The sequence below is a fragment of the Stigmatopora argus genome, chromosome 3 (assembly GCF_051989625.1).
Source record: "Stigmatopora argus isolate UIUO_Sarg chromosome 3, RoL_Sarg_1.0, whole genome shotgun sequence".
In the NCBI taxonomy this organism is placed as follows: domain Eukaryota; kingdom Metazoa; phylum Chordata; class Actinopteri; order Syngnathiformes; family Syngnathidae; genus Stigmatopora; species Stigmatopora argus.
In genome coordinates this window covers 14,240,009-14,267,187 of record NC_135389.1, presented here as the reverse complement: position 1 = coordinate 14,267,187, position 27,179 = coordinate 14,240,009, and the positions used below count along the sequence as shown (strand labels likewise).

General features: G+C 39.8%; 1 protein-coding gene across 3 annotated transcripts in view; it reads right to left on the bottom strand.

Annotated features, from left to right (window-relative positions):
* Positions 1 to 27,179, bottom strand: part of megf11 (multiple EGF-like-domains 11) — a 74,864-nt gene that overhangs the window by 38,088 nt on the left and 9,597 nt on the right. For all 3 annotated transcript variants that reach the window (XM_077596377.1, XM_077596379.1, XM_077596378.1), the window contains exons 2-6: positions 21,773 to 21,889; positions 18,300 to 18,414; positions 17,517 to 17,618; positions 16,552 to 16,652; positions 8,955 to 9,047 (exon numbers count right to left, since the gene is read on the bottom strand). In XM_077596377.1, coding sequence (XP_077452503.1) covers positions 8,955 to 9,047; positions 16,552 to 16,652; positions 17,517 to 17,618; positions 18,300 to 18,406 — 403 coding nt within the window. In that variant the 5' untranslated portion in view covers positions 18,407 to 18,414; positions 21,773 to 21,889. The remainder of the gene's footprint in view (positions 1 to 8,954; positions 9,048 to 16,551; positions 16,653 to 17,516; positions 17,619 to 18,299; positions 18,415 to 21,772; positions 21,890 to 27,179) is intronic.

Here is a 27,179-nt window from a genome sequence, read left to right as displayed (position 1 = left end):
AACAATGCGCAAAGCAATTTGTGTTGCAGAGCCAAGCACTGTATCGTATGTTAAGTAATGCAAATGCGAATTAATACATTCAGTCTTTTGTTAGCCTACTTTGAGGCAGTATACCATTTAAACGACAGCTGATTTACCAGTCGGGGACAACCGACGGAGAAAAAGTACAGCGTGGTGCACTATCTCGGGCCCGCAACATGCAAGGAAACCTCTCGAGAGGGCGGCAGGGATGCAGGCGGCGTGAGAGCGCCGCAGAATGCAAACTACGAGCCCAAATACCCTGGGGGTCTGGAGGAAAATTTGATTAAAAGTTTGTTTTTCTTCACTCTCAACAAACGGAGGGGCCCGTCGATGCAGCACTGACAGTTAATTGGACTTGGCAGGGCCACGAGTTCATTCGTCAGCATTGTGTGGGGCTTGCCTAGGAGGAGTGGGACAATCGATGTTCCTCAGGATGGCCTGTAATCACTGCACCACTGCGATGAAGTGCAGGGTTAAACATCAGGAGATTGCAGGGGCACCACAGGATTGGAGAGGGACTGCTAATACTCCCCCAAACCTAGAATAAAGCAAGGTCACCCTGGTGCACACACAAGGAGAAGATGCTAAAAAGCTATAAAAAAGGGGGTGGGCGTGGGGTTTCTAAGCCTCTCATAACCTGAAAGAGATTTTACATAAATAATACATTGCACCAGACGTTGCAAGTTATTTATTCTCATCCAGATAGAACACATTTTGACATTACACCTCAACCTGCATTCAAAATTCATCAATAGATTGAATACATGGGAATGTTTTTGTCGTTAGCAAGGAAATCTCTTTCTAAATAGATTGGTACCTCTACTTACAAATGTCTCGCTATACAAAATATTCAGGTTACTAAAGGCTTCAAAGGGAAAATTTTGTCTCAGGATACGAAAGAAATTCCATGTTAAGAAACGTGAAATCTGAAAAATTCAAAAATCCTCTTGTTTCTTACTATATTTCTATGTAACTCTTTCAGTGGCATTCATGGGGATAGTGCTATCAGATTTCTCTTTTGAAAAGTTTTTTTTTTTTTTTTAAATACAAGACCTTAAGAACGACGTCCATCCGTTCAAATTCTAAGCCAGTCACTCTCAATGGCGTCACAGGTGAACTGGAGCCTTTAGAGTTGAAAACAGGTCACATCCTGAGCTGAACGCCAGCCAATTGCAGAACACACAGACAAACACACAAAACAACCAGCACTCACATTCATACAAACACACTAGAGGAGCACTAAGAGAGCAGAGTTCTGACTGAGCAACCAAATTCAAAGCGTCACCATATTTATGACCTCTAAGACCCTTGATCCTCTCTGTCATTATATCGTGTAACCTGCAGATTTGAGTTAAACAGGCTAATCCGTTATCAAGTTATTGCAAAATTACTTTTCAGACCTGTGACCTTTGGCCTCCTGACCCCAAAATTTAATCACCACTTTTATTCCATTTTTCCAAACATATGCTGCAAGTTTGATAAAAATCTATCTTTCGTTCTTGAGTCATCTTGGGCACATAAAGGCAAACAGATCTACAAAACCAAATACTTACTTTCTGCTTTCGCAGGGTTTGACCTATTTGTATGTGTGCTTTTTTCTGTTTAGAACAGAATTGAATAAACTAGCCAAACTCTTCTGAAAGATTTTGTGCATTGTGCATATTCTTTACTGAAAATCCTGGCACAAAGTTCAACTATATTTTGAATGGCCTTAATTGGATCATATGCTATTGCAAAAAAAATCTACATTGCTTTGGCACAGTCCAGTTGAAAATGACAAAACAAGCCATTTATTGATTTTTTGATTTTTGCTCACCCCATGTAGTGAATAAAGTTAATTAAAAACTGTAACTGACATATTACCTTAGAAATAACAAAATAAACCAGCTCAACAATGTTTCTAGTGTTCTAAAGGGCTTTAACATTATTTTCTAAATTAACTCACAAGCTGACATTATTGGCAGTCCAATACAATTTGACGTCTATTGCAGTCAGTAGTGCTAAAGCATGATCATTCAATCCTAAGTATCAGTTAATTTTGATTTGTGGTCTATCACTGCCAGTGGCATTGAATGAGACATCCATTGTAGAATTAAATCATCCCCATGAAAATTGACAGTATTATCAGATTTTCCTGTTTTACTTTGAAGCACAAAAGGGAAGCAAAATAGAATTGGGAACCAAGAGGGCAGGCAACTTTTTCCGTTTCATTGTTTACACGGGAATATTGACCATTGTGGTCACAATTTTAAATTGAGTGCCTGAGAGCACTTTGACAAATCCAAACAGTGAAAGAAAATTACATTTCCTCCTTTAGCAATTATTGACCTCATTTTAAACATTTCTGCCATCATCCTTGTGTATGTTTGTCACAGTGCTTAAACCATCAGAAAGAAACCTCATTGGTTGCACTCTGCCCATCTGTGTGAAAGGTTATACACGGCCGAGTTAGGAGAAGACGACGTTCTAATGTAAAGGGTCTGAAGGTAAAGACACGAGGACATCGAGGACTCAGAAGAGGAGTCGATGCAGGAGCAAGACAAGACTGACAAGCATATAAACAACATTGCAAGTTACCGCACGTGCATACACACACACACACATAGCTTAGTGTAAACGGCTCATCCAAAACAATACATAGTGTCTGTTGAGACCGAAAAATGGCAAGAGACTGAAGACCCAGCATGACAGAGCCTGCAAAATGAGCTTTGTTCTGCATTAGTATTCTGGAGACGTTCTGTCTCTCTAAACTGTTATCATGGCATTTCTGCAATTTTAACCGCGCTGACCTTCTCTTAAGGACAACAGATAAGGCTTTTTAATGTCCTTAAATCAGACCATCTATGCGGACTCTCAGACGCACTCTTACTGGATAATGACAAACATCAGTGAGATAGCGGCAATCACAATGGGTTTCCTCTAAATTATTTGATCCCACTGACCATGGCCACACCGTAAATGCTGCGCTCGCCCTCCCATGTATGAAAATGCACGCGGTAAAATGTCCACGTGCACGCGTTTTAGACTTTCTCCCAAAGGTAATGGAGTAGTGAGCTCGTGTGTGCTGTAAATCCTGTTTAATGGGACGGCACAAGACTCTCCGGAGCAGAGAAGCAAGTCAATGTGCGCGTCGGGCCAAAAAAACTATTTACGGAAACAATAGCTTTAACTCACTTGGAAAATGCATGCAAAATCTCACTGATCACTTTAAAGGTGCATGGACATGCATCACACAGATACATCACCCCCGCAAGTTATATAACCAGCTATACACAATCATAATTTATACAACAAAGTGCTGTCGATTCATGACTATTCCCACGGAATTAATGTGAAAAAGAAAAAGGCAAACAAGCTGGCAGAAAATAAAATAGTTATAGTGGTCATTAAATGGCTCTTCTACATGCTTGTCTGATGAGAAATGTAATAGATTTTTATTTGTGGCAATCATCATTAAATACACTCTCACTGGCCATTACTTTTAACACATAAAAAGACCCAAGTATGAAATTCAGACACTAGTAACAAATTAAAAAGATGGCTAAATCCCAGAGAATATCAGAAATTTGATGAAATGGTTAGTTTAATTATAAGTGGCTTTCCAGTGTTATTTCTAATTAAACCCATCACATGTAGGTCTTGGAAATATGCTGGAAACAACTCGATATATAATAACCAGTGGCGGGCCATCAGGGCCTTCAAGGCCTTCTCTGCTGGCCTAAGAAATAGCTGAATCATATTATATTTTGTCCATCAATACGTACTTCTTATTCCAAATGGTCTGTTAGCTTCCTTTCATTGCTTTCCCCCCTGGTTGCACTGCTTCCAGATGTGTTTTCATATTGAAGCATTTAACCAATAACATTTCAGCCATTATTTGTTGCCAGATCAGATCTGCCTCAAAGCCTTCAAAATCAGTTCTGCGGGGTCTGCTGCATTAAACAAGACTGTTGCTTTTAACCAATCAGATTTCGAATTGGCAACCTCACAATGATTTTTCATAGGCGTTGGCATTTTGCTGGCTGGGACATGTCATTGCTTTCAGCAACTATGATTGGCTAGTAGGCGGGCCAAAGCAGCCAGAGATTGCAAACTCCACCCACAATGGCAAAAACAAATGGATTCTGTTGCAGATTTCTCTCACAAAGCTATTTTCCAGACGGACTTTTCCAGAAAAAAATGGACATCATTAAGAAAGGGCGGTCAACTCCGAAGCTAGCAAGCCTGTTACAGCCGGGAAAATGGTGTGTGCAGCACTTTCAGTGCGCTAACTTGGCTCCACAAGCAAATAGTATATTGTTGTTTTGATTTAAAGCCATTTTCAAAACGGACTATGCCAGAAATATGACAGGACAGGCTCGACTTTCATCATTAGCTTCGATGGCGATAGGAAAGAAGGAAGAAAGAAAGGAGGATGGATATTGTGTACAGTTAAAAAGAATTTTTGGTGAGTATAATATGGCTATATTCCTAAATAATATTTCAATTGTGGGCCCGGTTCTCATATCTGAAAAGCTCCAGTGTTTGTATTTAAGCTCCAGTGTTTGTATTTAATCACTAAATGCTGCTAGGATGTGGATTTTATCCCAGTTTAATTTGTGCCATTTCGCCATTGACGTCCATCGCTGTCTTTTCCCGAGGAAATCACCCCCCTTGCCTGGTTGTAATGTCTCAAAAGCTCCAGTATTTGTATTCAGTCAATAAATGCTGCTAGGAAGTGGATTTGACCTAATTTTAGAGCATTTTTTTGTCATTTCACGTATGGACGTATCGACGTTCATCGCTGTCTTTTTACCGGGGAAATGATACTCCGGGCCCGGTTCTGATGTCTAAAAAGTGCCAGTATTTGTATTTAACCAATAAATGCTGTTTTTGTCTGGATTTTACCCCATTTTCGGGCAATGTTTGCCCGTACGCCATTGACGTTTATCGCTGTCTTTTCCCGGGAAAATCGCCCCCCTGGCCTGGTTTTAATGTGTGAAAAGCTCCAGTATTTGTATTTAATCATGAAATGCTGCTAGGAAGTGGATTTTACCCCGTTTTATGCATTGATTTATTGATTATTTTTATGTGTCGCAGCTCTAGCTGCAGTAGAGGTTTTATAGCCATAAAATAGTTTTTGAGGGTTGGATTGATACGTTGAAGGCGCTACGAGAAAATGCACCGACCGCCACTGATAATAACCAATCAATAAGTACTAATAAAACAACATTAGATACATCTGATTACAACCTGGTTTGGTAATTCAATGAATTACAGGGTAGATAACCAACTTAAACATATGGTTTGAGAAATGTTGACTCAACAATGGTTTAATATAGCAGTAACAGGTATGGGGAAAGTGGTGTTTCTATCATATTATTTAACATCAGGGGTATATTTTCACCTCCCAAAATCCAGATTTTTGTATTAAAATATATTGCAGAACATATGTACATTTTTCTTTGTACAACTCTTTTTAAATAGTGTGTCTATGTGTGCTAAAAGAAACCGATTTGACAAGTGTCTTTCGATGAACGCATGTCACGCCTGGATGAAGCTATTTGCATTGTGGAGTTCTTTGACGCGGATGCATGTCAATGTCCTGCTGCTGTGGGAGAGGAGGTGAACCATCTGGCTTACATGCACTTCTGAGAATAATGTGTAAATATTGTTGACGGCGGCCGGAGGGGATCCTCGCAGGAGTCTTTTTGAAATACATACTCGCTGGATGGATTCAGTCTGTCTTTGTAGTAATAGGTCAACTCGTTGATGCCACTACTTGTGATGTACTACATAATGAGGTCTACACAACACAGTCTTTCTGCTGTTCACATCTAGTGTATTTTTCAGACCGTAGGTCGCACCTGAGTATAAGTCGCACCAGCCAAACAACACACAGCGAAGAAAAAAAGTGGAGTATAGGTCACACTTTTGGGAAGGCATTTTTTTACTTGAGCAGAAACCAAGAACGACCATACGTCAAACTAAAAATAGAAAAATGGACAACAGGCTAAATTGGCATCTGTTAGAATATGTTTTCCAGATAACTATAGCTTTAAAAATAAAATAAAAAAACACAACAGGCTGTCAGTGGTCCAAAGAGAAAAAAAACATAAGTCACACTTGAGTATTACCCAAACAATTAAAAAAAAAAAAAAAAAAAAACCTATAGTCCGTAAAATATGGTTCAAGTTAGTTTTACCTAAAAGGTCACTTGCCCCACAAAGGCTTAAAACAACACTGATTACAAATTCTAATACGAAATAATATTACTTGGGTACGTTAACGGAACTCAAAGCTAGTAAAATTGCAGAAAGCCATGACTTATTTTTCGGAAGCTACAGCACTGTATTATTGAGACTAATATTTTAAGTTAGCAAATAAATATTCCATCCACTTTTGTGTGAATGGCAAAAGTGGATACATGAGTTTATTTTCCCTTGTACGATTTAATCGAAAGCAAAGATGGGAATTTCAGATTAACAAATTTTATTCAGAGAACGGAGTGAAATCCGTTTCTCATGTAGGATTTTTGAACTGTTGTCATGTCTAGTACTCATTCCTATGTTGTTTGAAAGCATTGTTCCACCCCGACAGTTGAAATTTTAAATGGAACAATGTCATTGAGCAACACAAGATAAAAGAACATTTTAGCATAAAAATAGAAGAGAGCTAAGCCATGAAAAGTATGAGACTTATCAATATATATCAAAACACAAAAATGCATTTTAATGTTCTGCACTGGGAAACTGAGAGGTGGAATGCAACAATTTTTTACAAGAGCACAAACACAACACGCAAAGCAGCAACAACAATTAAACATTCATTCATTACTCAAGAGAATTCAAAACTAAACTCCGATTTTTGACAGGCGACAAGAAAACTATGTTTTCCCCGTCTACACAGCCTTTATATTAGCCACAGTGTCCTTGAACATGAGCCCCCTATGACTCCATACAGGTCACAGTGCATCTCTGGTCCCAGTGGGACTTTTGCTTCAAGACCAGGGAGAGGATAAATATTTTCCGGCATCGGCAGGAGGATCCCAGTAGGCGGGAAAGAAAAAAAACAGCCCCAAGACGACTTTGCGAATCTCTCAAAGTTTAGCGCCTTCCCTTTGCTCGCCCCGAAAACAGTCTGAGACGTTCCTCTCAGCACCTGAAAAACACACGAAACAGCTTCCTGCCAGGTGCTGCTCCACAAACCAGTCCCAAGCCTTTAAGTGGCAGCCAAGTTACCGGCTGGAAGGCTCTCACTTTGGCTTTGGGCCGCTAAGCATCTCCCTTTCTCTCCAAGCTTGGGTGACATGCATTTTAATCACATTGTGACCACCACACATTGTGCCCTATTTCCAGGAATCAAATCACGGCGCAGGCTTTTATACCAGGTCAAATACCTCTCTTGACATATAATGCAACAACAAAATAAACACAATGGAGGTGTATAGCTGCTAAGTACAGATGTCAATGTGTTCTTTGTGGCCTCTGAGAGCCGTGCACTTGTACTTGAAGGCTGTTAATGTTCATATGCTCTATTAAGAAAAGGGAAAAGTATGCAGAAAAAGCAAGAGAGGCCATTTACACTACAAAAAAGAGGGCAAATTTAATTTGAGATTTGGCAGACATTCGGTATTTTCGACAGATGAAAGCTTCTAAATGAAAAGTCTGGAATGGCGCCTGCGATGGAAATCCACAGTTATGAATAATGTCTGTCTCAATGCTCAAGTCTTTTAATAAGTTGTATTAGCCGAGCCCCTCCACACTGCACTGCACATCTAACCAACCAAGAGTGGACCAATAGTCTCCGGGGGGCAGCGAGTGGGGGCTAAAGCCTCATGCACTACCTTGTTGCAGCCTCGCCCGTGTGTGTGCTGGTGGTGGTGAACTGTGTGTCTGCTGCAATGACGCAGGAGCAGGTGATTTACACACATCTGCTAATCAGGGAATGGCTTTCTTGCTAATGAAAATTCATAGATCCATACACTAACAGTAGTGATACAATTTCCCATTCTTTACTCTGACAGCTTGATTTATTGTTGTGTATACGAGAACGTGTTGTGTGGGTTTATACTTTAGCTCTACGAAGGTAGGGATGTTTTGCAGAAACGCCACCGATACACTAGTTGACACTGTGGCCTGCCTATTATTTATTTAGGTTTTTTTTTTCTTCAATAAATGGATGCCTTAAAGCAAAACATATTACTGAGTGTTCACGTGAAGCTATGTTTGGGGAGAGGTGCATTGGAGATTTTCATAGACTAGGTTGAGAAGTTATGGTTTGTTCCATCGATATAGTATAGGTGGATGTCTGATATACAGCACTGAGCTCTGTTATCAAGCCAATCCTGCAAATCATTCTATACTCAGCTGATTGTACAGCAAATTTCATTTAAGATCTACTCGTGTTACCTTCAAAATAAACTGTTTTGATTTTTCATTTTCATGGTTTGGGCAGGGTTGCTTGAGATGTTCAGTTGATTTTTTTGGTTTTAACTTGGATTGGCAAAAGCAAAATAAAAACAAAAGGTAGATGTCTATGGGCTTTCTCAGCTCAGTTCACAAAAAGCAGCAGTAATTTGACATAGTGAATCCATCTAAACAAACAAAAACGACCATCCTAGCTGATTTTAGGTTTAAGGACTACATGTGCATTTAATTATTATTCATTTTCCAAAAGCTATAACAATGTATCAACAAAGCCATTCATCCATCTGTTAGATTGACCAAGCAAATCACTTCCACTTACAGCAAATGAATATGAATTCATAGGAACTTACCTTTTCCATTGGCTGTGTTTGCAAAGAAGAAAGGATACAAAGCTAAGTAGCTTTGCAATAGGTGTACACTGGCGTAAATTGTTCTAAACTAGCAGGGTGTAAAGCCATTTTGGCATAAATGAGTAACTAAGTAACTAATAGAGACTGAGGGATTAAGGGATGGTGGTGCACTCACCACTGGAGCAGTCCAGCCCACCCCATCCTGGCTCACACTGGCAGGTATCAGGGGACACACAGCGGCCGTGGACACATTCTTCTGTGCACAGAGCTGCAACACACATGCAAATGTGTTAAAACACAAGCAATACAAAAGACTATTAATACATAATGACTACATGTGTTAAACAAAAAAATCTGTGATATATTGTGATATCACCTCGCACAATTCTCATATTGACAACTGCTTTCAGCACAACAGAAAGGGTGAACGTGAAACGACACGTGTTGTTGTGGCATGCCATTTTACACAGTCTCTGATGCAGCCCCCACTCTTATATTGTTTGTCTCAGTCTGCTGAGAAATATTCATTCATTTTCCAAAGCAAGTCATCTGGTAAGATTTCTGAACGAAACAACTTTGCATATCATTAATTATCCATTGCACCCGCAACTCTTATGAGAATAGCGGTTGCAAAGAATGATTGGAAAAGTCATGTTTTGGAATGTAGACTAAAGCTGGATAAAAGCAAGAACACACAAGCAACAGATTATATATATGTGTTTTTTTATTTTCTTCGACTAATGTGTAAAGACAATTTTAAGAGCAGTGCTTCCTTAATTATGCTTTACAATAGTGTGAGACACCTTAACTCACATATTTATATTTAGAGCGACTGTATCCAATATAAAACACTCCAAATGTAATGTATACACATTCAACAAATTTAACTTTTAGCCCATCATTGACAAGGATAGATGTCAAATTCATCTAAACCTGTAGGCCTGTTTGTTTTCGTACCACTAGACGTTAAACCCCTATTTTGGATGAGACACAAACGACCCACAAACACACACACACACACACTCAACATGCAGACAGTAGGTTAAACGAGTGCCCTATGAAGGGGAACGTTTCATTTATATACAAAGTTGAAAAGAGAAAGCAGCACTGTGTATTGTGCATGTAGGGGATTAATATTAAGTTAGATTTTAAATGTTAAGAATTCTAAAAAGACACACACTAGGTCGGACGGTGGGAAAATGTTGTGTCGTTAAACACTTCTATTATGCATCCATCTACATGATTTGACAGCAGACTAAAAAAAATCTCCAGAAAGTGGGGACTTAATCAACATCTCAGTTTATCACATAGTTTTACGTTCCAAATCGAGCTGTTATCAGCAGGCAGAGCCATGACAGTGAGTCGTAAATCCCTACTAATTTGATCAGCCAGTGCTTTGTCATGTACTCATTCTTGAATATAGCGAGGGCCGCGCAATGCGGTATTTACCAAGTGTGTGTGTGTGTGTGTGTTGTCCCGATCATTCTTATTGAGCAACACGGCATCAGACCGTTGGGATCCTATTTGTATTCCTGTGAGCGTGCTGGGGGAGTTTAAAAACAATCCGCTGGGTAGGGGTTTTGCCATTTCTTGTTGTTTTATGAAACTCTATCAAATCCATCATAAAGATGAGGGCTTGGCATTAAAAAAAAAGTTTAGTTGGAAGACAAGGTCATCAGGCTCACTAAGTTAAGACAGGCATTCCCTTATCCTGGGGAAAGGAAGCAAGCATGATGGGAATCAGCAGTTCACGCACTTAGCCTGTGGTGAAATCGCAACCAAGGGCAGCAAAACAAACAGATGTCTGATCCGGTTGGGATTGCAGCCAAATTCTGCCTTTTTGTTTATTGTCCTCATATTATGGTTCTGAATAGTACATTGGGAGAGCAAGATTAGCTTTGAGTTGTTGTTTTTTCCCCCCAGTTTTATGTGCGATACCATGCATCTCATTTCAGAGGCAGAGAGGTCAGCGGGAGCTGGCAGCATGCCTGAACTCTACGACTATAGATTATCACTCAATCAGCCTTCGATTGGGGTCCTCTGCCAGCAGGGGGGGATGAGGCCGGAAAGAGGAGGAAGGGGGGAATCCCAAACAGCCGCGAGCCTTTGCGAATCACGGAAATGCTCCCCAGGCAAAAATGGGTAAACCAGAGATTGAGAGATAATACGAGGCAGATTTCAGCACATCAGTATTCTGGCAAGGTACGTGTCTAATTAAAAGCAAGCAGGGATGGGAAAAGAAAGAAAAGAAGGGAGTCTGTCTAACATTTGTGCTGACGAAGGCACGAGATCGACTACCTGTAATCAATGTGGCCGCAATATGCAGAGTGTTGGAAACGAGGAGACGAATTCAATGTCACCACGACGAGCTGATTTGATTTTTGTGTTAATCAGCAAATTCTGATCAGTGCCCAAAAGGGGGGAATGCAAACGTGTCACACAAGAAACATGGAAATGAAGTTTTGGCCAAGGAGAAAAGATGAAGTGCGCACTTCAACCAGAGATCTGAATAGAACTCCCCAAAAAGGCAAATCCTAATCAAACAGGAGTAGGTCTTTTCATTTTAATTGAAATTCATGAATCACGCGGGCAAACTCATTTCTGAGGAATCTGAAAACGGAGTCTTTCATCTCGATAAAAGGCTAATCTAGCTCATTATGCAAGAGGTGTTATCAGAGCGCTTAACAATGGAGCTAATTGGTAAATGTGCGGCGCCGTTAATAGGAGTTATAGTATTCCGTGTCCTAACTGCAATCTGTCTCAAAATTAATGACAAAAAGATATTGCTATTTCTGTGTTGTGTTCTTTTTTTTCCAAATGGCTCTTTCCCATTAGTCATATCCCTGCTGTAAAGCTTTTAGCTACAAATTGCATCTTCATGTATTCATGTCATCTTTTGTTAGTTACCACTTTCCTCCCCTTTCAGCCAGAAGATGGACTGAACAGTGTTGTAGACTTGAAACTGGGGCTGTCAGCGGCCACCATCTCTCGCTTCAAAATCAGATCAAATTAATCCATCAAAATCGTCGACAAGGAGGACTCTGACCTTCTTTCTCCAAACAAAATGGCACTTTTTCACCAAGCAGGTGGCTTATGAGGGTAACCAGTTGATTGTAGTCAGATGCTACTTGTTTTCAGTGGCGGACCGTGAATTTTCTAGTGATGCCTTGAGCTATCGGAATCAATCCAACCCTCAAAAACTATTTTATGGCTATAAAACCTCTACTGCAGCTTCAGCTGCGACACATAAAAAATCAATAATAACCTCATACAACTGAAATATTATTTAGGAATATAGCCATATTTTACTCACCAAAAATCATTTTTAACTGTACACAATATCCATCCTCCTTTCTTTCCTCCTTCTTTTCTATCGCCATTGAAGCTAATGCTGAAAGGCGAGCCTGTCCTGTCGTATTTCTCGCATATGTTTTTTATTCGATTTAGTGCTGAAAATGTTAGTTCCCGGTTGTGACAGGCTTGCTTGCTTTGGAGTTGTCCGACCTTTCTTAATGATGTCCAGCTTTTTTTTCTTGAAAAGTCCGTCTTGAAAATGGCTTTGACAGTAAATCTGCAAACAAATCAATTTCTTCCCCTCCTTCAGCCATTGCAGGTTGACAAAACCACTATTAAATCAACACAACAATATATTTGCTTGTGCAGCTCGCTCCAGATACACTTTGGTAGCTCTGGCTAGTCCACTCTATCACTAGCCAATCATAGTTGGTGAAAGCAATGACGTATCCCTACGCCTGCGAGGAGGCTTTGGTGTCACCAAATCGAATTCTGATTGGTTAAAGCAACAGTCTTATCGATGCTTGTTTAATGCAGCAGAGCCTGCAGAACTGATTGTGAAGATGTTGAGGCAGATTTCTGACCCTGGCAACAAATAATGGCTGAAATGTGATTGGTTAAATGCTTCAATATGAAAACACACATCTGGAAGCAGGACAACCACGGGGAAAAGCAATGAAAGGAAGCTAACATACAATTTGGAATTATTTAATAAGTATTCATGGACAAAATATAATTAACATCAGTCTGTGATTCAGATATTTCTTAGGCCAGCAGAGAAGGCCTTGAAGGCCCTGACGGCACACGACTGCTTGTTTTAGCAAAAAACCTGATTGGTTAAAGACTGTGCTGGATCGGTTGGAACGAAAACCAGTAACAGTTTGCAGACCCCTTTTCTGGCACATTACTAGTCCTACCTAATTCTTCCTATAGGAGAACAGCTACTCTTATTCTCTCTTCACTGTTGCCTATTTGCCTTTCCACCCGCTCCTGCAAAATGTACAATATAATAATAATAAGAATCTCCTGGTCAATTTTCAAGCTGGCGAATATGAGGCACTATGAGGTCACCTATGCTGGAATCAATTTCATAGTGAGCATTTGTTGAACACTCCATCCAAACTTTCTATCTGGGAAGGTGATTTGATAAAAAAAAATCTTTGGGGCATGAAAAACAGTAACAACGTCAGGATAATACAGATATGAAAGGCGCAGAAATCCTTTCTTGTGGAAAACAAGAAAAAAAAACTCTCAGAAGATGTGAAACACGTGTTACTGCCTAAAACCTTCAAATGAAATCTAGGAAATCTTGGAACCAAAAGATGATCATACTTCAGTGAACATGCGGAAGCCGTGTAATAAAGAGCTTATTAGCTAGTGACTTCCTCACATCATCCTCAAAAGGAAATGACTTATGTATTGACGGAATTCTGAGATATACAAACTCATGTCACTAATTGATAAAGTCCTCCTGAGGCAAACATTCAGTTTTATTTACACAAAGATTGTTACAGCATGCCTTTTTTAAATAGAGGCAAATAAAGGGAACATTAAATTGTGATGAAAATTATTTTTAAAAAGAGCTACTTTAATATACACCTGACAAAATGTCCTGAAATAAACACACTGAGTTCATTTTGGGTCGATATATGCTATAATGCCCGCTTTTGTCGCTGCATGCAAAACAGCTTGGGGAGGACAAATCTCTTAATCCTAGAAGTGAAAGTGTTAGGATTAAAAGGGCTGAAACAGTTTGCAAAGACAGCAGAAAGCAAAACTGCCCTATCGGCCCCCCCAGCGCCTCAAGTCCCACAGTGGAGGCAGGGGTGCATTTTTTTTCTCCTTCGCTTGACATGAAATCCAAATAAAACCTAACTACATGTGAAACGCGACGTACACGCCTGCAGTTAACGCCCTGAAAAAGTCGCCGATGAATACATAACTTTATCGTCGGTCAAATGTTTAATGAATACATTATTGATCAAACCGCAACTCACTTCTTAAGACCCCCCAGATGATCATGCAACCTTTTGCTGGCTTGCTTCCCAGAGCTGCGACACCCTGGGAACAGTAAAGCTGAGACAAGGACAAGCAAAAATGTCTTGCGCCGAATGCAAAAGGCCGAGTAAATATTACAGTGTCATTTCAGTTTCTTTCCAAGAGAATACAAACATTGTCTGGAAGGAACATACACAGCATTCATTTAGTCAGCTTTCATACCGCGGTTACGGGGGGTTCTGGAGCCTATCCCAACTGACTCCGGGCAAAAGGCAGACTATGCCCGAAACCGGTCGCCCGTAAGCCATTGGGCACAAAGAGAGACAGACGACCATTCGCGATCACAATCATACCGCCACCAGCGGGAATCGAGCCTGCGCCGAAGTCAGGCAAGTGAACCACTATACCATCAGGCGGCTTTATCCACAATATTGGAGGATCTAGATTTAGATAAATGGGGTAGGGAGAGGGGTGCATACATTTAATGGGGAAAGGCTACAATTGTATTTTGGTTGTGAGGTTTTATCCCAAAATATTTTTTTTTTATAAAAATTGTTTAGTACCTTAGTGATATTGGAAGTATTAAAAGCACATCAAAGTCAGAACAGCAGCAGGTTACATTACACACTTTTTCCGTATCATTTCTTTTCACTATTCAAACCTTAAATAAACTTCTATGTGATTTTTTTCCAACAAAGTGTCATCTAAAATATCTGATATTAATTCTTTCACTTGCTTTAATAAGCCCGTGTCCACTCCTATGTTGCTAAAGCAGTTGGACTCCAGTTTGAGAACCAATGCAGTAGTAGTGATTTTTTGTGTGTGAAAACTACATTGTCCAAACAGACTTAAGTCAAATTAAGGTTGGGGAAAAATAGGGTTTAGGTTACATATATCTGTTTGTTTAATAATCAGTTAAGGATTATTTTCAGCATCCTGCTTCAGGCTAATTTCCACAGCTTCTGCTTTTTTAAAACTGATTGCTTTTTAATGGCCCCTCCTCTCTGTGCCACCAGGACCTAGTTGGCTCGTTAACTTTTCTCATTGTTATACAGCTTCGATTAAATTAATTTAGCCGGAAGAGCTTACAGAGAGCGGTCTGTGGTGGAAAACGGCATGCCTGCGTTTTAAATCAGGCGCACTCATCTAAATCCGATCAAAGCCACATGGATGGTGGCTCGCTAACAGAGGAGGTGCTGATTAAGTGTTATTGGTTGTGTATAGTAAAAGAAAATGTGGGCGGACGTGCTTGCCTGGGAGGCTGATTGTCTGCAAGTCATCCTGTATTTGATTCTTTACTTACAATGCTTGGAACAGCATTTCACAACTGTGAGTCAAGACTCCAAATTGGCTTGTGTGTTTAAGATGCATCCACCTGCCAAGCCGTTTATCCTCATTTAGGTTGCGGGGGTGCTGGAGTCTATCCAAGCTATCTCATAGCAGTAGTCAGGGTAATCCCTGACTTGCTTGCCAGCCAATCGCAGGGCTCAATGAGAGAAACACGCATTCGTGCACACACTCATACTTTCTGAAAATTTGAAGTGATCAATCGCCATCCCACGCATGTTCTTAGGATGCAGGAGGAAACCAGAGTACCCGGGAAAAAACCCAATAAGGACGCGGAGAACATGCAAAACTTAGATTTCAGAACTGTGTGGCGGACATGTTAACCACTCACTCAATATTTACAATAATAGTTGTGCCTATTTTGGTTGTCATGGTAGATGGCATTTGTTGTGCCTGTGACTAACCCAAAACAATGCATGAATGTTACAATTCAAAGATGCCACTCAGTAGAAAAGATACAAATAATTTCAGAGGCATAAAATAAATCATGAAACATAGATTATCAAGTTGAGAAAACGTGGAAAAATAGTAAAATTGGTTCATTCAGAATGCAACATAACATGCAAATACGATAAAATTACCCAGATTTTTTAAATTTGTTCTATATCATGAAAACCTTTTGTTGATGCGTACAGCTTTTTTGTTCTCATGCTCACTCGGCGCTTTAAACATGTTAAAAAGGTGCTATGAAATTCTATAACAAGTGACTTTGAATTTATAGCAGCCTTTTTTTCCTTTAACACAAAACAATAAAAAGTGAAAGTAATTACTTCAGAGTAAAAGTAGATCCTAAATGTGGGAAAACAATAAGGCAGGGGGTTCCCTAATACATTGTTTTGGATGGAATAACAATGAAAGATTTAAAAGATGGCGAGATTGGAGTTCCAAATTCATTTTCTCCATGTAAAATTACACTGGTGCAGTGATTTCTATTTTTTGACATGTTCCCCATTTCTCATGAGTTTTATGCGTGTGCCTCTTAAAACTATATGATTTAAGGTGACTTTTTTATTGAAAGAAAATGCTGATCACAGGACAAGAGACACCGGAGAACAGTTGGGACTCACTGTTTTAAAATACAACACTGGAAACTTTTATGGAAAATAGGATTAGGGGTGAAAAGGGATACTCACGGACACATAAGTCTCCACTCTCAAAGTAGCCAGGACAACACTGTGAGCGGCGCCTATACATGGTCCTAACTCCCCGCCGGTAAGCTGTTTTATAGCTGATCCTGAGGAAACAAGACACAGCGAGATAGATATGAGATGTCCAATATGTGGGACAACTGCAGAGGGGAAGAAAGACAAACACGGAGATGTTTTGCTTTGATTTATTGTTGAAGTAGAAAGGAGTCGGAAGTAGTCAAAGTCATTGAGGTACAAAGCCTCCCTATAGCTATCGATTGCACATTCTCCTCAGAAGCAAAGTAGCAGAGCAACATGGGAAAAAAAACACAAAAATACACCCACCTTAAGTATGGTGTTTTTCATGTCAACCTCAGCAAAATATTAACATTATACTGATTACTTTTTTTATGGACAGTGCAATTCAAAACGTTAAAATGCACATATTCATTAAAGAGCCCACGGAAGTTTTTAAAACCTATGGTGAGAGGTTTTGCGAATAGATGTTTTATAGCAACTATACGTCCCAAAGGAAAACCCAATTTCAAATTTCCATCTTATATGTTAAAACATTTTGAAGAACAAAATAAGGATTTATGTCTAGTATAGCTTCGTTACCAACCTATCAAATTTAGACATCAATGGGAATTTACACCCCAAATAAAGGACAATATTTAATAAAATATTGACTGCAATGATCGCCCAATCTATTTGAATTATCACTGCCACTCCACCCAGTTCAAATGGATTAGACGGTCATTATCATCATCGGCAGCCAATGAGTTGATAGACATAGTATCTGGGCACCACTAAATTTGTAGCCATTTTTATACATTAAAACAATGATACGGTTATAAGACAAAAGCTCAGTTATCCAACTCTATTGATCAGGAAAGTCCAGGATATTCACAAATCTTGGAAAAAATTATAATACCTGAAAGCAACCAAACTGTTGGGTTATTCAAGCTTACCTGTGCCTTGTGCACTTGAACCAGTTAAGAATATCAGTGCATCTGGTGTAATAAATCTGGTCAAACGGATGAGCGTAAGATTCCTGAACAGTGACAGCGTAACTAAAAGAGAGAAAAACATTTCAAATTGTAATTACTATCTCACGTAGCGCCATAGCCCCAACATCGAATGAAAAGGTCCCATGAGTGTACAGCTTCAACAAAAGCATTGTAATAAAAGGCATTAAAGGACCTTATTGGCGATTCATTTTATTGATGTACGCAGCGCAAGAAGCAGCTGGATATTGGTGAGCAAAAGCCACGAGCAAAGCCCACTTATGGGAAAGCTATCAATGCCAACAAAGCGGAAGCGCATTCCTAAGTACCCTCACCTTGGTCAGGCAATAATCTCGGTAATATATCACCTCGGTTTTCTTTCCACCCCCTCGCCAGGGCAGAAATTATTCCATCTTATTTCTCATAAGTGACACAACCCGGCCCGGCTAATAATTATTCCGGCTCACTGGCTGTTGTGATTGATTGGGAATGAGAGTAGCCTGATCAATTTTCCTGTGTATTTCATTTGAAGCAGCAACTCCTCCCCATCCCTCACAGTGCCTCGACTCAGGCTGCGCCAAATCGATACGGCTGTAATGGTTGAGAATGGATCTAAGACTTGGGTAGAGAGAGCCTGTTTCACTAAAGATGCTGCCTGCCTCAACGGGCTCGTTCTCCTGGACCCTCCTCGTGCTGGTTTGTATTCATTTATTCTTGAAGGAGCAAAAAAAGAGCGAATGTGCTGACCTTTCCCAGTGGCTGCAGACATTGGGGTCATCAGGGTTAAGGGTCCGCACGTGGGCGGTAAAGCCCAAAATGAGGAGCAGGTTGGACAGACGGACAAGTGACCTCATCACTCAACCTGAAACAATAAAGTCACATCTTTATTGAATTTTATTTTTTAATTAGTATGTGAATATTTGGGAAAACATACAATCTTAATGTTTAAACTGTGTATTTCATTTGTATTTTCATTTTCATCTTTAACAATTTGTGAACAAAATGAATTATTTTTACAAAATAGCTCTCAGAAATGTAAATGCACACTAATCATTGCCTACCTCAGATGTAAAAAAAAAAAAGCGGGTTATTAACAAGAAAGTAGTAAACTACTGCATTTCCTTGACTAACAAAGAAAAATGATCCAATAATACCCTGGAATACAACTAAAAGGTTTGTTTGACATAAATCCCAGATACAACAGACCTTTGCCAAGGCTTGAAATTATTTTCTTCTGAGATACGGGTGATGAATGTGTACAATCTGGGATCATTTAACCTAAAAGGAAGTACCACGGGAACAATATAAGCTTGTAATGTTGCAACAATATAGAGTCTGAAAAGATCCTCGATATTGTCTGAAAAAAATAGCATGTGCTTTGACATCGTTATGACATAACAATAGGCGCTCTTACAGATGTTTTCATTATCTCTTTTTTACCTACTGTCAATTGGTAATTTTTCTTTCAGCACTAGACACATCAAAGTACTTTGAATTCCCAAAACAATCTCTCCCGCTCCAAAGTTACTACGTTTTCTCTCCTTCGGGGAGACGTTCAACCTTCAACATTGACACTGACGGAGACGATGATTTGTTGAGACCTGCAGCTTATTTCATTAGGCATAAACACACAGGGAGATAACATACGATGGTGGGGGGTAGGGGGTGACAATGACAAATTTCCTTCATTTCCCTCTTCTTCAAGCAAATGAGGAGACAAACATAAAGAATGAGCATGCACTGCGTGGCATAGGTTAATACCAGCATGCTATTAACGGTAGTGGCACTAAAGTGACATCAGCCTCAGAAAGAAAGACTACATTAATCGAAAGCAACAAGCTAGGGATAGAAAAGAGGATAAAGTCTGCTGCCTTTATTTGGCTCCATCTCGCAAGTTTTTGCAGACTTTTAACGAATCCCACATGCGCTTCAGTGCCTCCTATGAATTGAGCTCAACATCAGAGTGACTGTATCCTTTAACAGCAGCGTTCGCATGTTCTGCTAATCTTCCGCATTGATTGCTGCCTGTAGTTCACTTCCAAGTGAGGGAAAATCAATCAAAGCTTCACCCGCTCTAAGTAGCAGTCCATCCGAGCAGGCAGAGGTTACTGTCATGTTCATTTTCTTAACAGGATGATTAATCAAGGTGCACGCTTGTTACAGGAGATGACCGCTATGATTTTCTGGGCCATCCTCAAGGGAATGTGGTTAAACACCAGAGGGGCGTTACGTAATTGACAAAAAGGATTTGACTGCTCTTGTGATGAGACCACTCACCGTCATCTCTTCTGGCTGATTGGAGTGGCACATCACTTCTCATTTTCACATTTGGCGACGAGGTGTTCGGGCTAAAAGGTGCCTTAAATGATGGTGTTTTGCAGAGAAGTATGGCATGTTTTTCTTTGCTAGAGACTTTCTGGTTAAAGATAATGATAACATTCATTTTCTATTCCGCTTATCCTCAAAGAGCTTTAGGGGGGAGCTGGAATATATCCCAGTCAACTTTGCTAACAATTGCAACAATGAGTCAACAATTATTCACGCTTAGACATGTTTTTGGGTTGTGGGGTCTCCCGGAGTACCCAAAGAAAACCCACGCAGGCACCAGGAGAACATGCAAAATCCACACAGGACAGCCGTAACCCTCGATCTCAGAAGGGTGAGGCAGACTTGCTAACCACTATTCCACTATTTTATAATAACACTTCTTCAAAAATCATATAAGGTTTAAATGTTCTTTTGTGTCTCTGCTTGTGGTGATGTTGAAAAATGGGGACGATTCTATGGTTTTACTGCTCGCAAGGCAATGTCATAGCTATTTGGAAACATTTGATTTCATAAAGTAAATGTATTTGAAACTGTCATTTGAGGTTACGGGCAAGTTTAAAAGCAAAACATGCTCTGTAAGGTTGTTAAAATGTTATTTGACAGTGGGACACTAGTCGGGGGGAAAAATCAGCGAGGAAATAACACTAGGGAAAATGTTACACGCAAGGACAACATGTAAGTTCAGAAAAGTGACAGGAACACAAGTCCCACAATGACACAAACAAAGGTTTGAAAGAACGCAAGGAACACAATGCAAAATGAAGCAACAATGCAGAACAACTGAAAAGGTGAAAGTAAAGACAAGTTGTAGTTCTAATAGAATACTAAACTGATAAAAAAGGATTGTGTATATTGTGTAATGTTGACTAAAGGGAGTGTGCAACTTGGCTTGTAGTCAAGTGCTCATCTCCAATGTTCCCTCTAAGCTGCGCACGTGCGCAATTGCGCACTACTCTCGTCTTCTCTGCGCAGAGCAAATCATATGGAGCGCAAAAAATAAAATTCCAATTTGTATTTTTTATTTGTACTTTTTTATTTTTTAGCTGTGAGGCCGACGCGCGAGCCACTCATCCGCCGGGCCGCCCATTCATAGATATTAATCATTACATTTTATTATTACTAAATCATTTATGTGTAGTAGACATACACCTGCTTATGGCAGATGTGATACTGGTGTGTGCCCATAGCGAGCAATGATGATGTTGCTCACACCGGTACTCAGTGTGCTCAGGGAGGTTGTCTTTCTGCCCAGACAAACAAAAAATTAGAGGGAACATTGCTCATCTCTAGTTGCAATTTATCCAAGGGTGTGCCATTTCGTCTGTGTGGAGATAACACAAACACTAAGCCAGTGCATAATCTTATTGTGTCTCAGACAGCTTTTATTAATTCTTCAAATATCCTAAATTGTACTTTTCATGTGCAAATGTATGGCCACCAATTCATGTGCCATGCAATAGCGACCAGTCCAAAATGTTCCCCAAAAGTTAATAGGGAAAGGCACCAGTTCACCCACACATCCTTATTGGGAAAAGGCGTCATAGCTAAAATAAATAAATAAAACAAAAAGCTGTGGTCTTTAAATCAGGTTTAAATAAAACTGCAGCGTACTATCAAGTACATTGTGTTAAAACAATAGATTCCAATTTGGCATTGCAGATCCTCTAATCATGTTTGGTTCACTTGGAGAGACATGAATAAAAGTCCCCTCCCTCAGCTATTAGGATCTTAGTGGATCCAGCAGTTAAAACATTTTAGACCATGACGGAGAGCCATGCTCTTTGAGTAAGCTTGTTAGTAGTGGTAGCGACATAAAATGTGAGCGCATCTCTTAAAAGACAGATTTAGTAAGACTTCAGCTAATATTACGGGACACGTGAACTAACACTCACCTAATAGTAATGCCTATATGGATGCTGAAGAGCACAGACAGGGGTTTGGCAGAGTTGTGAAAGCTTCTGTGTGTTCAGACACACCCTCTCTGGGAGGAATGATGACAGGTCACAAATCTGTTGGCAAGAAGAAAACTAATGAGCTTATGATGACACACACAAGACACACATTTGCGCCACACTTCCACACAAAGACTCACATACATTTGTTACAGGAGTGAGACACTCCGCGAGGGTACAATTCACGTAAGCTGCTCTTGAAAGGCCAATTTATTCGCTGCAGCCTCCACATCCAATTGCACCGTTTTCATTTCATTATACTACGTGTGTGCCTCCTACCTGATTTTCGCTGCTTTGCTAAAGGAATAAAAGGCTGTATTAAATCAAGAGGGGCAGTCACAATGAACTCAGCTCACACTTCAAACGCTTGCAAGGAGCTCGTCCGCCATGCGACCAAATGATCTGCTCTCATTAACAAAGCCCACCCTAGACCGACAGCGTAGAATGCACACCCGGCATTCGTATGTTTGTCATCAACCTTAATGCACTCCTAATGATTCCTCCATGAGGTCAGAGGGCATTAATGGGATGGGGATCAAAAACACACAATATGCCTGCTTTGTCTTTTGGTCCAATGAATAATTCAGCTTCTTTCTTTTGCCAGGACGGGACACTCCATTGCCCTCACTAATAAGCTCATTTAACATATCTTTGTCTCACTGACGACCTGCCTCCAAAGGAAACTACTCTCTTTGAATACGCTATGCGGTATATTTGAATCATCAATTCAGATTTTTATTCCTGGAGGAAAATAAAGAGTTGGAGTTTAGAGGATGAAAAATGAACATATTGCAGTGAATGTGAAAAAGTGAATGTGAAAATGCACTTTTGCTGCAAAATGAAAAGATGCTTTTCTTTTTACAGTGAAAACAGAGTATTAATACAGGCAGAAATGAGCATGTTCCTGCAAACAATTTAACATAATATAATATGTTAATGCAAGTATAATTGGTTAGACAAAATGTCAAACATAAACACAAAGGTTGCTAAAAATGTGTACAATAGCTATTGTAAATATTGGCATTAATCGTCTAAATACATGAATTGAGAGTGTAAAATCATTGTTGTTTCAGAAGACAAAAACACCGTTTTGGTAGGACCTCCCTAGCTCAACAAGTGTTACATTTTATTGTTTTATTTTGAAAGACATTGTGTTGAAGATATCCAAAAAAATTGTTAAAAAGTAACAATACAGCAAAAAAAATACCAAATCCAGTTTAAAAAAAAAATGAAACAGAAGGGCCACAAAAAAGCAAAGATGAGAAAACTATGGCTTAGGGTGATGGAAGGGTATCTGAAATTACTGGCATTAGAGTAAATAATCCTTCAGCAAGTATTTCATGTCGACTTGGAGCAAAACAACTGATGTCCAATTGTCAGCAAGAAACAAAACATCTCAGACTGAGCATAAGACCGTGATTAAATGTGTAATTATGTGGGGTTGTGTAACAGGTACGTTCAATCGTTCACCAAATGGTACTTTACAAGGTCGGAATGGTAATAAAAGTTTGTACTTTTCAAAGACGAGGAAATGGCTCCTTCAGTTAACCCCGTTTTGAATTTGCTACGTCGTTATCATGTATTGTTACGTGCTGAATTGCTAGTGGATGGAGTCCATTAGATAGAGCCATAATACAAAAGGTGCAAGGTTAGCCCAATTCATGAACTCAATCAGTTCCATTGAGGGTGATAGACGTCCAACTCATTTTAAATCAGAGACGCTGACAGTGATCAATTTAAATGAGTTTATCAGGAGTTTAGTCTATTGTAGTTCGCTAGGTGCCTTAATGAGATAGAAGAAATAAGAAGGGCTTGGATAAAGACGGCGCCAAGCATCTGTGAAAGCAGTTGCTATTATGCCATGAAATAACAAGCTAGTACGTTTGCACTTGAACACCTGGTGACCATGACATGATTTTCCTGTAAAAAAAAAACACTACTGGAGTATGTGAGCAATTAAAAGGGAAGCAGAAAAGTATGAGGTATTTTGGGAGTCAAGTGCTGAAAGATTGAATTTACGTGCATCAATTCATCGATGCATTTTGTACATCGCAGACCAGTCACCAGGAATTACTTGCCATTTTAGTGAACAAATGACCCAAACCAGTGAGGCGCGGTAGTGAGTTGCAAACACTTTTCAATTGACCCTGAATATTGTGTTTATTTTTTAAATGCTGCTTTTCACCATTGTAAGGATAAATCCGTTTCCCAGTCAACATTTATAAAGACATTTTGCTTGTGTTTACACTTCAAACATTCACATAACATCAAAGTAAATCTGCTCCAGAGAGTTTATTATCCTGATAAAGATGGTATTCCTCACTGCTTTTATCTCAGGGAATGAAACCTTCGAAATGTTTGTGTATTTGATGAAAACGGTTAAATAGAAACACTTTTTAGACTTGTGAAAAGCACACCACAAGCCATGTGATGCTGCTAAAAAGAACACAACAATAAAACAAACAAATTAAAAGCGCCGTCTGACTCTTTCATACCCGCTCGGTGCAACAACAACAAAAATAACGACCCCTGGCATTTTTTTCTTCCATTTTGAAGCACTACAAAAATGCATGGATCAAAAATGTCGTGGTTTTCTTTTTTCTGCCATTGAGCTTCCTGTTAGGGAACAGCAAGTTAAGCAAAATGTACTGAAATGCTGAACTGCAGGACTTTGGTGGTTCTTGCTAAATTTGCATTCCCACTGGGTGATACATAGTATCTTGGAGCATCATTTAGGGTTCTCGCGCAGGCCCATGTTTTAACATAGAATTTACAGCAAAACTAGTTTGAACTACTGAAAACTGATTCAGAACTTCACTGGTGTTTTGTCACACGCAAAGTGTGGCCAGACGCGTACAATGAAAAGACCGCACCCCCTGGGCCCCCTTGCAGTGCCTATCGGTAGTGACATCGGCGTGATTAAAGCTGGGTGTCTTGAGCCTGTGACTTATTGGAGTGCAATGCAATTAAGCAGCGTGTCCCCTGGCTGACCAGCTCCTGCAATCCTGCATGAATTCTGCTCAGCACATTGTTGTAAGAGGTCCACGCATCCTATCACAAGATCCCGCTACGTGTTCAAGGTTCATCTCAATGCTGCTCGTTTATTTCAAACCTGATTATTCAGACATGAGTTGAGGTTGGGAAATCATCTAGCGTTACAATCGGGTAGTGAGCGACAGAGAGAATGCCTGATCAGCGAGGTGCTCTTCTCGCTCACCCTCTCTTTGTCTAATAATCATCTAAATGCGAGCTGAGCCCCGACATACATTTTCACTGCTCAATCTGTGCCTATTGACAGAGCTAGATGTCCAATCTATTTACTAGACTGGGATGGGCGAATTAATGTCCATTCAAGAAGGATTGGATGTCTAGCGCCACCAATGGCACTGATAGATGAATGTTCACAGCCTTTTCCCATTTTAAATTAATTGGATGCCTGTCACCATCTTTGGCATGCAAGGAGTTTCACATTATGATTTTTTTTTTTAAATTTTAACAGTGTGAATTTCTGTTTCTATTCATGAAGTTGTAAATTAAACTTGTATTAGTAATTTATAAATGTGGATGGCCCAGTCATTCCTCATCCCCAAAACATCCATGTTAGACTGCTTAAAGACTCTAAATCAAGGGTGTCAGACTCGGGTTGGTTCGCGGGCCGCTTTAACGTCAACTTGATTTCACGTGGGCCGGACCATTTTAGATATAATATTTAGATTTTTTCTTTTATAAATGGATTAAAAGAACTGGATTAAAAGCCCTGAATATTCCACTTTTATAGACCTAGAACAATGTTTATTTTAGCTTTTTTAAATATATTTGTAGATTTTACAAAATGATTTTTGAACTAAAAACACAGGAAAAATGGATTAAAAAATTACAATTATTGATTTAAAAGGGTGAACATCAGGAAATTTAATATACATCTATACTCTTCATTTAATTTGATCCTAAAACAGAAAGTCAGCACTCATGATTTACTTTCCCGGGCCACACAAAATGATGCAGTGGGCCAGATTTGGCCCCCGGGCCGCCACTTTGACACCTGTGCTCTAAATGGTTCTGAGGTTTGAGTGTCAGCATGTATGATTACTCATCTCATTGTGCCCTGCGATTGGCTGGGTATCAATTCAGGGAACCTCCCTCTGCTGTCCAATGTTGACTGGGATTGGCTTAAGCAGCCCCTGCATCCATGTGAGGGTAAGCGAAATGGAAAATGAATCATAAATGCTAATGTTCAAGTTATTTTAAATGACCCAAATAGTCACTTGCTATTGAATAGTCACCGCTGTAGTAACCGCTGTCCCTGGAAGTGTTAATCATTACTGAAGGATTCTCCTGCAGCCAAATTTGGCCTGATCCAAAGGTTCCAGGTGTAAGCAGGCAGCAGCGAGCATCGCTATGATAAGGCAAGCACTGTTGTGCATACATGGATGAAGTAAGGATTTGATTAAGATGCAGGTCTCATTAACTGAGATGTGGTGCTTCCCCTTGCGTTAGCGGCATAAATGTATGTGTGTCTGATGTGCCACGCAGCTACGTTACAACTAAAGCAACTAACTGAACTATAGTTCCTGCTCCGAGCTGTGAAAAACGCAGTTTATCGAAATGCTCATTTAATGGATGCGCTACTATATTCCACATCTCTATTTGAGTTCTGAGTGATATTGAAACAAATCTTTTTTTATCTGTACAGTCACTTTGCTAAGAAAAGATTGGAAAATTTAAAAAAACTATTATTTTAGCTCATTGGCTCCCATTGACTGTGAGTAGTTATCCACTCCCTTTTAAATGGGAGGGCCGGTAGTGAGTGATTAGGTTTGAGTGCCACAGTACATCAAATGCCTTTGAACTGTGATTAAAATAATAAATGCATTCCCCCTCATTTAAATGTAATTTAGGTAGAGAAAGTGATTAGAATTAGTATACAAGGTAAAAGAGGTGACACTTGATGAATGATAACTGTGGACCGCTCGCGAAGGACGGTTATTTGACTTAATGTCCTTGATTCACGAGAGAGAAAATGAACATTAATTTTTTTTTTATTGGTTTAGGATAATTGCTCGTCAAGTTTCTAGAGTCTTGTACCCATGCCAGTGTCATTGAGCAGAACAAGGCTGCATGGAAGAGTGGTGCCACATTAGAACCTTTGCCTGACTGGATGTGCCCCAACTTTTTAATCGATAGCTTCTTTTCTTCTTATAGCTGAAACAAGTTGTGGTGGACTCAATAGTGTCTCCGCTGGTTGCAATTGAGCAATGCAATCCATTTTAAATGCAATTCAATAGATTAAAAACAATCAGTCGTACAACTCGCAATTAAGGATCCAATAATCGAAGACCATCATTAG